Source organism: Pisolithus orientalis (genome assembly GCF_024613125.1).
Source record: "Pisolithus orientalis strain OTSU chromosome Unknown F5J12scaffold_13, whole genome shotgun sequence".
Classification (NCBI taxonomy): Eukaryota; Fungi; Basidiomycota; class Agaricomycetes; order Boletales; family Pisolithaceae; genus Pisolithus; species Pisolithus orientalis.
Window position 1 is genome coordinate 970,241 of NW_026260794.1, and position 9,556 is coordinate 979,796.

At 48.8% G+C, this 9,556-nt stretch overlaps 5 protein-coding genes across 5 annotated transcripts; 2 read left to right on the top strand and 3 right to left on the bottom strand.

Moving 5' to 3' along the window:
• Positions 1–727: 727 nt before the first annotated feature.
• Positions 728–1,565, bottom strand: F5J12DRAFT_91767 (protein-tyrosine phosphatase-like protein). Its single transcript, XM_051749201.1, has 2 exons — positions 906–1,565; positions 728–819 (listed from the first exon to the last, which is right to left on the bottom strand). Exon 1 carries the CDS (start codon positions 1,483–1,485, stop codon positions 1,036–1,038), a length of 450 nt encoding a protein of 149 aa, XP_051600388.1. The 5' UTR covers positions 1,486–1,565; the 3' UTR covers positions 728–819; positions 906–1,035.
• On the bottom strand, positions 1,278–3,614 carry F5J12DRAFT_830782 (uncharacterized protein). The gene is made up of 5 exons (XM_051745727.1): positions 2,902–3,614; positions 2,693–2,839; positions 2,581–2,638; positions 1,911–2,530; positions 1,278–1,848 (listed from the first exon to the last, which is right to left on the bottom strand). The coding sequence occupies exons 1-5, from the start codon at positions 3,561–3,563 to the stop codon at positions 1,647–1,649; spliced, it is 1,689 nt and encodes a 562-aa protein (XP_051600389.1). The 5' UTR covers positions 3,564–3,614; the 3' UTR covers positions 1,278–1,646.
• A 71-nt stretch (positions 3,615–3,685) lies between these two features.
• Positions 3,686–4,840, bottom strand: F5J12DRAFT_830793 (P-loop containing nucleoside triphosphate hydrolase protein). Its single transcript, XM_051745728.1, has 7 exons — positions 4,774–4,840; positions 4,676–4,724; positions 4,536–4,620; positions 4,311–4,415; positions 4,020–4,254; positions 3,901–3,957; positions 3,686–3,834 (listed from the first exon to the last, which is right to left on the bottom strand). The coding sequence occupies exons 1-7, from the start codon at positions 4,812–4,814 to the stop codon at positions 3,798–3,800; spliced, it is 609 nt and encodes a 202-aa protein (XP_051600390.1). The 5' UTR covers positions 4,815–4,840; the 3' UTR covers positions 3,686–3,797.
• Positions 4,841–5,529: 689 nt separating this feature from the next.
• On the top strand, positions 5,530–5,890 carry F5J12DRAFT_892663 (ribosomal protein L10e/L16; the record flags this gene model as incomplete). The annotated part of the gene is made up of 2 exons (XM_051747593.1): positions 5,530–5,762; positions 5,815–5,890. 2 exons carry the CDS (start codon positions 5,530–5,532, stop codon positions 5,888–5,890), a joined length of 309 nt encoding a protein of 102 aa, XP_051600391.1.
• A 66-nt stretch (positions 5,891–5,956) lies between these two features.
• On the top strand, positions 5,957–7,306 carry F5J12DRAFT_938822 (uncharacterized protein; the record flags this gene model as incomplete). Its single annotated transcript, XM_051749656.1, has 6 exons — positions 5,957–6,026; positions 6,244–6,307; positions 6,363–6,480; positions 6,543–6,639; positions 6,692–6,850; positions 6,918–7,306. The coding sequence occupies 6 exons, from the start codon at positions 5,957–5,959 to the stop codon at positions 7,118–7,120; spliced, it is 711 nt and encodes a 236-aa protein (XP_051600392.1). The 3' UTR covers positions 7,121–7,306.
• Between the last annotated feature and the right edge of the window lie 2,250 nt (positions 7,307–9,556).

The following is a 9,556-nucleotide window of genomic DNA, read 5'->3' on the forward strand; positions in this document are numbered from 1 at the left end:
TATGCTCATATTTGCACGTCTTGACACAGGCCGGTCACTTCCCAAGTGACAACAACTTCCCTGCGCGCTGTATCAACTGCCTTGTGGTGCGGACGCACAGGTTTTGCTTGGATATGCGCCATGGATACCTCAGTGGTGACGGTGGCGGCAGCCCAACGATGACATAGCCAGCCACAATGACAGACGATTATGGCGCCAGCGGTACGATGACAATGCTGTTTCTGCTACAGTGGCTACTAATGAAGACGGCTACCTGTGCGGATGGACACGCGATGACAACTACCCTACCGTTGCAGTGACTGATGGTGACAATGTAGGCGGCCAGTTCTGCTGCAGTGACCGATGGCGGGCTGCAATGAATGCCACGACAACCACTTGATAGATGACCAGGTGATGTGGGCAACCAAGTGCAACCACAATCACGAACAGAGAAAACGACCACCTGGTCCAAACCTGGATGGCCAATATTGCCTAACAGCAACCGCATCTTTCTAACTGTCATCATTTAATGTGAACGACTTCATAGTTCATTTTGTGATTGGATTCATGGCCGAGTTTATGTTGGTGAATAGCCGTGTATCCGGCAACAACAAATCTTCATAATCTGATCATCTGGCATAGTTAGTGTCAACAGAGACAGGGGCGCCAGAGTCAGTTAGAAAAACCAACTCATTGAGAGAGTAATTTATGATGGTGAATAGTACGTCCCAACAACAGGCAAGGTTGATACCCGGCTGGAACCATCACATCGCTGGCTGGCGTTCCACAGCATGGCCACCGAGGCCATCGTTATCGTTGCACCACTGTCGCCATAATCGCCTGTCGTAGTGGCAATCTTAGTAAATGTTATCGTCGCACGGCTACCACAGACACCACTGCGGTGTCTAGCAGATATGAGTGCTTACCCGCATCTCATCGTTGTCCCAGTCCACGCCATGTTGTAATCGTCGCTGTGAGTTGACCGGTCTTCCTTTCGCTTGGGCAGTTCGTCAACCGCTAAGGACACACTTCCATACAGCTCCATCTCCATGTCTTTCAATTGTCTCGTAAAGATGGGCTCGGCGGGATTTTTGGCCGGACATGAATGATGTGTCCGAGTGCATCTTTCAACGTTATCCCCTTCCGCTTCTTCAAGTATATTGCGACGACCGTAGGCGATCTCGATATGCTTGCGACGCAGTGCACTAGGATCCTTCTGTTGTCCCTATTCGGCGCTACGGTTCCATCGATAACATTGCAAGCCGTGCCCGCGATGTTGCAAAGGGAGGACGAGCCGTTGTCATTGATAGGGAGACTCCGGTAAGCTACACCGTCCACCTGCGTGAAAAGACGAGCGCCAACACTTAAAACGTGAGTGATGGCGTTCTTTGTGAGAAATGACTCTGATGACGCTGCAAAGCATGGCCCTAGGAACAAAAATGGGGGTAGTACGAGACAGGCTGAGCGCTGTGAGACCTGAGACGAGACTTGATGCTTCCCGTGCATTCAAACGACAGTGAGTTTTCCAAGCAAAAGCGAGGGGTCTCAAACTGTTTTTAAGGGGCTTACGACTCACTTGACTCAAGTACGTAGACATGAACAAAATGTACGCCACCAAACCTACGGATATATGACAGGAGAACCAAGTTGCCACTGAGGTATTGTGCTTACAGCTTTCGCCGCTTCCCGACACTGCTGTCCCGTGCAAGATTGGTTTTCCTTTTGACACGTTCTGCTAGGTTGTGGAGGCTCCGTCCATCGTTCGTGTCAAGGTTCTTGGCCGATACATCGCCTTTCTCGAGGTAATCATCCCTGCGGCGTTTCGAGCGTTCTTCTAGAAGAGCTAACATACCCTTAGTCTTTTTAAATCTGAATTGAAAACATACTGTTAGTAACGCCCTCCAAGATATGCAAGGATGGAAATTGCTTACTGTGGATTACTAGGATCAATTGCGAATTGATGATCTTCGTGCAGCGCCTTGAACCGGTCGTCTTTCACATCGATTAAGAAGTCCGCTTCGGCTTCCGAGCCATCATCATGTATATTGTCGTCACTACGCTTCTTTTTCTTCGTCCTCGGTTTCACAACCTCGGTGTGAGGATCGACTTTGGCTGTATCTTCAGAGGCAGCCGCCTTGCGCACTTCCTTCCTCCGCCGGCGTTTCTCTCGCACCTTCTGTTCGTACCTTTCCAGCGTAGTTTGGTCTTTACAATCCTTCGCCGTGCTTAATCCAGGTGCAAACGTGATTTCCATGTCTACGTCACTCCCTGCTTCCCCAACTTTCTCTGCTTCCTGGGCGTCCTCCCAACCCTCCGGTACGCCGTCGTGGCTTCCCCCAAGTAGCAGTGCACGTAATCGCTCCCTTTCGCCCTTCCTTGGTATCTTGCTATTACTATCCTCACAATTATCCTCTGACTCCGAGGATGATGCAATGTAAGCTTTGAAATCTACGGCATCAATGTCCTTCCTGGTCAAAGCGCACCGAGTTAGACGAGACCGTTCAGGATCTTCCTCGTCCCACGTAAGTTTGACCTTAGAGTGGCGGAGTGCCTAGGAAAGTCAGTCATACGATAGATAATAAGCCGAAAGAGGAAATGTACATCGGTTGCAAACTCGATGGCGCGATATGGTACATTGGGAAGCTCGGTGGCCTCATCCCTATGGATGTCCGTGATGACTATGGCTACGCAGCAGCATGAAGAGAGGATGTACCTAGGGTCCTCTTCGAAGGTCATGTCATCGGGTACAAAACTGAGATCGAAAACATTCGCGGAACGCTCAAGTTCGGTGCCGTCCAGTTCATTAAATATATGGGTAGCAGTTTCCGCGGAATCGCATTCAACTATGGCATAATAATAACTGGCTTGCAGCCGTTTGAGACCACGTAGTCACCAGCAGCTCAAATAAACAAGGTGACATACCGCAGTCGTTCCAGCTGATACACACGCAATGCGTCCTCGTCATAATCCTCCCCGGACCCTGGCTCGTAGACCGTTCTCTCGCTAACTTCGTCTTCGTCTTCGTGTAGCTTTTTAAATACTTCTTTGGGAGGCCCTTCTTGCTCTTCTTTTTCTATGCGTTTCTTGCCGAATTCGCTGGGATATACACGCACACTGAGAATACTTCCGCGAGCAATGTTCACCGTCGATGACTGAGACGAGGGTGGGGCAGTGGAAGAGACCAGCGACGAAAAAATCTTGAAGAGGTGTACTGCACGGATGTGATCCCAGTCCATGTTAACAACAGCTAGCCTGCGCGTCTTCTGGACTTCTTCCTGAGCTTCTCCTCTGTCTGTTTCTGAATGAAATGGTTCGACCTCTTCCTCGTTGACCTCGCTTTCATGAACATCGACAGACACATGGTCGCGCTCTTCTCCCTCCTCGTCGGATGATTCCATAAGTATGATTCCGCGAGCATAGTCAGCTATCGACACGGTCGGCCCTTCTGTGGCCTTTGCTTCCTCCTCATGCGTTCGGGAATTGACTTGGAAACGTTTGTCTTGCACAATCTGAGATTTACGTTTCTTCGGTCGGCGGAAACGTGGATCGTGTCTCAGATGCAAAAAACGAGGATCAGAAGACATGACTGATGGATGAAGTGGACTAAGTTTTTTGGAAGAGTCAGTCTAAGAATTGGAAGTGGCTGTGCAGCTTCACTGCTACTAAAGCACTGATGGAGGTCGCACATTAAGAGCTACCTAAACCTCACGATAATCATGCAGTGATTCTGTTGCCAGTGCCTACGATGTACATACAGTTGGTCGGTTAGAAACAACACCTTCAAGCGATACCAAAACGTTCGCAGATGCTCATGTAATTCACCAGCCACCTTTCGAAGATTTGTCATCAACGTTTCTGTCATAGATAATGAGCTGGTGAACACCGGCTGCAGTGACAGACCACAAAGTACTGGACTCTTACCTTCTACTGTTCTGGACTCGCAAAAACAACCAGTCCACGGCTTCACGTATGCCTTGTCTGCATGGCTCGAAATTAAGACCCTGGGTAGAAGGTACATGACGGAGCACATCCCAACTCACCCATCGAGTGCCGATATACCCATGACGTCTAAGCTAGCGATACGTTGACGCCTCCGTTCCAGCTCTGCTTCTTCGTCCTCCCCAAATCGCCTCCTTGCGTATTCTCGTCTGTGTCGATCCCAAGTTTCGTAGTCGTGTCTGATCTCTGTGGCCGATAAACTGTGGGGTGAATCTTGCTTGTTTGCAAGTAGGAGAAGCGGGACATTGAGGATTTGAGGAGCAGATAGAACTGAATCTAGTTCGGAAATGTATACCATCGTGAACGCACTGAAAATATAGAAATAAGCTGACCGAAGACTTCCCACCCCTCGCCCAGTCGCTCACGGTCCTGAGCATCGATCACGAAGACGACAGCATGGCAATCATCGTAATAACGATGCCATATCGAACGCATTGCTGCGTTGACCACCGAGGTCGAAGAAGTTGAGGATTGTAGATGGCAGAGAAACCTTTCCAACTGATAGACGGTGGGACATGGATATCATTTGCCAGCTCCACTGAAAGGTTGCAACACACTATTTTGCCCGACGGTAGGTCCAATCTGAGAGGGTTCAAGTCCTGGAGTGTCATTGTACAGAGTCTTGATTTTTTCCAAAAATGTCTGCGAAGCATGAAATTCAGTCCTACCAAACACTTGAGAGGTTGTGGTACAATGCCGTCTTCCCAGCACCATCAAGGCCAATGATAATTATTGAAAAATTCCTCCTTTCTGTGTAACTCAGCAGCCTGTGAACTGAACACCTGGCGTCTTTACCTTGTAAGATATTCGTGTAAGCCCTTGAGGAGATGGTACATGTCGGTGCAGTGAGATCACGTGCCCTCTGTCGCGACCCGCCACCACGTGGCCGCAGGTCGCCCTTGGCTGACTGAGCAACTGCTGTACAGTTTTGCGGCATTTGCCAGGCAGAACGCTGTGGTGTGAGTGATTACACGACTTTCCGAAACTTCGTACGCTTCACTCATCTCTGTCAAAATGGGTCGTCGTCCCGCTCGCTGCTACCGCTATTGCAAGAACAAGCCATATCCCAAATCCCGCTACAACCGCGGTGTCCCAGACTCGAAGGCAGGTCTTTTTTTTGTTCACAATTAGCTGAGACATCCCTGACTGCCATGTCTTTTCCCCTTTCCCTGTATCCGTCCTATCCGGCAGATTCGTATTTTCGATCTCGGCCGGAAGCGTGCCTCCGTAGACGAGTTTCCTTTCTGCTGCCACCTAGTCTCGGATGAGTACGAGCAGCTTTCATCCGAAGCTCTGGAGGCTGCCCGGATCTGCGCCAACAAGTATGTCACAAAGACCTCTGGCAAGGACTCGTTCCACCTCCGTGTCCGTGTGCACCCCTTCCATGTCCTCCGTATCAACAAGATGTTGTCATGTGCTGGAGCCGATAGGTTCGTCACTTCACTTGATTTGCCTCGCATTCTCCCATCTATGGGTGGGCGCCCATATGTTGGATTGGTAATCGAACCATACGTGATTGGTAATGACCTTCATTCCAGGTTGCAAACTGGCATGCGTGGTGCTTGGGGAAAGCCTTACGGCACTGTCGCACGTGTGAATATCGGACAGATCATCCTGTCTATCCGGTGCAAAGATTCCAATGCACACGTCATCCAAGAAGCTCTCCGTCGTGCACGTTACAAGTTCCCTGGTCGTCAGAAGATCATTGTCTCGAAGAAGTGGGGATTTACAAATGTGGCTCGTGAGGAGTATATGAGACTCAAGGAAGAGAAGAGGGTGTTGCAGTAAGTATCCTTTTTCACTACTTATACCTCGGACGCTGATGTACGACCGAAGGGATGGTGCTTATGTACAATTCATCCGCCCGAGGGGACCTTTGGAAGCGAACCTCCGAGCACAACTCAAGGCGTGAGATACTGATACATTTATTGGGTTTATCAGATGTATCTGCTTCGATGTATTATGCCATTGCCCAATAATGCCTATCATAAAAGTCACCGTGTACGGCTTGAAGTCCACATTCAGACAGGCTGATGCTTCTTGCGAAGGTATGTATTTAATTTAGAAAAGTTCAGTCGCAGTTTTGCCGCTGTTTCAGGCCGCGTCCAATCACTGCGCGCGCGTGGGGCGTGCACGTGATCCCGCTCCCCCTATTCCGATCTCCTACATAGTCTCCTCGGCAAGGCTCCGTCTCTCTCCACTGTACGATAAACATGCGTCAGTAGTCTCGGAAGCTTCCTCCATTCACGCTCACTCTAACAACAGGTCTCATTATTCGCGACGACCCTGCGGCGGTTGGCGACTACATCGCCAACTACATCGCCAAGCGGTTTGTAGCAACCCCTCTTATCGGGGCTGGCGCTCATCGTTGAACCTTTTTTCAGAATAAACGACTTTGCTCCGACAGCAGAGAAACCGTTCGTACTTTGGCCTCCCAACAGGCTCATCTCCCATACCCACTTACCAGAGGCTTATCAAGCTATACAAAGAGGGCAAGGTGTCGTGCGTAGCTATTCACTTCTCACACTCGTTCCAGTGGATTACGTGTACATCACAGCTTTAAGCATGTTGTTACATTCAACATGGATGAATATGTTGGTTTGCCTAGCGAACATCCTGAATCCTATCACACCTTTATGTTCAGAGAATTTTTCTCCCATAGTACGTCTGGGACCTGCTCTATCAATGCCAGACCTTGACTCTCGTCGAATAGTCGACATTCCTCCATCACAGGTTAACATCCTCGACGGCAACGCACCTGACCTGATCGGAGAGTGCAATGCGTACGAGTCGCGCATAAAACAATATGGGGGTATCGAACTTTTCCTGGCAGGTATTGGGGAAGATGGGCACATCGCCTTCAATGAACCAGGTACTTCTCATTCTGTCTTGACCTCTTTGTTTTATTGATTTTTTACATGTCTGTGGATTCATCGTAGGCTCCTCTCTCGCCTCTCGTACGCGTATCAAGACCCTCGCCTATGATACTATCCTCGCAAATGCTCGCTTTTTCAATGGTGACGTCTCCGCCGTGCCTCGTATGGCTCTCACTGTCGGTGTCGCCACCGTTCTTGAGGCTCGCGAGGTCGTAGTTGTTGTCACTGGCCTCCGCAAGTCACTAAGCGCTCAGTCACGCTATTGAAGGCGGAGTGAACCATTTGGTGAGTGGAATATTCTGGAAAAATTGAGGATACACTTGTGCATTTGTTGATGACTTGCTACACTAGTGGACACTTTCTGCGCTCCAACTACACCCCTGGGCACTGATCGTCGTTGATGAAGATGCCACTGCAGGTATGCTACCCCTTTTCTTTCCCCTTACGCCCACTGGGACAGGTTGCCTACCTGCTCCCGTCAGCCGTTTGACCAATTTCTTGGCGTGCTGACATCGGCAAAATGTACAGAGCTCCATGTCAAAACTGTGAAATACTTCAAATCAATTGAGCGTGTACAGGAAGAAGTCGAACGAACTCAGCGCGCACTGGCTGAGCATGCTGCTAGTGGTGAGCTTCGCATTGGTGAAGCTGTTGCTGTTGGACTTGGTGGAGAGGCAGCAGCAGCAGGTTTGGCAGGTGGTATGGAGTGATGACCCATCTATTGATCACTTAGAGGCTCTTAAGGTAATCATGGTGTGAACATTGTAGTTGGTGATAACAGAAGATGAGTATGTGTCATATATGTACCAAATGCCACCTTGGTGCTCCTGGTCCTTGTCAAGACTTGTTCTCCTTGGTCTTACTCAGGGGTCAAAGGGTTGTAAGGGGGGACAACTGATGTATAGTGAAGGCTGTGAGAGTTGGCTGGCATATAGGGTCACTACTGAAGGGTGGCTGATGCAGGCTGATGAGATAGGGGCTGCACCAAGGCTGTCTGATGCAGGCCAATGGTTTAGGGGCTTGGCTGACCCAGAAGGCAGAGCCAACTAGGGAGGCACTGCTGAAGGCCAACAAAGGGGGACCTACAGTAGATGTTCTCATAATGCATAATGTTGGGACAGGTCATGCCTGGATGCATCATTAGAAATATGCAGGCATGGATATGTGTGACATGGTGTGACATCAAGTAACTATGTGACAGTGACTAGTCACATTCCACTACACTACTGCTAAACCATCTCCCCAATGTTGGCTGAGCAAGATGGCAGCTGAAAATCCTGAGAGTGAACACATTGAGTCCACTGGGGGAAACTTCTAAGAAGCAGCAGCATCTTCTGATTTTTTTTTCACTTGCATTGCTTGGGTAACCAGTGAACATGTCCCCCAAGTGTCAATCTAATAATGCATCATTGGGGGCATATCTTGATGCATTATGCAAAATGTGAACCCCCAGGCTGCCCAACTTGGGACCTGGCCAAATCTGATGCAACATTAGAAATATGCATGGTGAGATCATGCATTATGAGAACAGCTACTGTACTTGGGAGTTGATCTGCTGTCTTGCTGAATCAGCAAAACCCTTCTTTTGGACAGTCCCACAGTAACTACAGCAACATGAAGGCATATGACTGTTATGCTGTGCTCACATTTGTTCCCTTTTATAGGCTTTGCTTTGTATGCTATACTGTTGCTGTCCTTGATGCTTGACATGTTGTCCCCACCTGTACTCCTGTTGTGATTCAACTCATGCTCAGTATGTTTCCCATCTGGCTTTCTTTACTCACATGCTGTACTATAGCTGGACTTAATGCCCAGATGCCTTTCTTCCCATGATTGCTGGTGGACCTTGATCTGTGCTGCCACATGACCTTTCTGGATACCAGAAAGTCTATTTCACATACTCACACATGTTCATGTTCCCCTGTCCATCCCTCCTTTGGGTTTGTACCTGCAGTGAGGGTTTTTACCTGACTGCTTAGGTTTAGATTGTAGAAGGTTTATGACCAGTCACAGAGAGTGAAGAGATGAGCAAGTGGTGGCAGTTGTTATGCATAGTGAAGACCCTGCTGACTTCAGAGAAGTTTACCATGCAAGCAATGTCAACCACCAACCCTCAGGTATTGTATTTAATGGCACTACTTTTATTTACATAGCTTATACTCCAAACAGACAACAGTGATGATGAACATAGTGACAGTGACTGGTCCACTACTGTGAGGTACAACCTTAAATATCAGCACAGCAAGAGAAATTTGAGCTGGGAATTATGACCTCAACACTCATCCATCCCTCCTCCTGACTTTCCTTCTTCTGAAGATACTGACAGAATACTGCAGACACTGAAGATACTGGTGAACTTAGAAATGCAAAGGGAAATCTACTTGTATTCTGCCCAAGGTTGGTAGATGCTCTGAATCAACAAGGATGGGCTTGCTGCAGAGAATGGGCCCCTGACTTTAAGGCATGGTAGGCTCCCCATCAATGCCTTACAGAAGCAGGCACTCAGTGTGTGCACCACTCAAGAGCCCAAGCCATTGCAATGAATATGGAAAAACACTTGTGTTGATTGTGGCCACCACTGGGCTCACTACTAAGGCTACCTGGGCTGAATCAGTTTGGAACATACATTGGGCTTGGTATGCAAGTACCAACCCTAAATTGTCCAACAAGTGAGTACCTTTGTGTTTGTTTCCCTCCTCAAT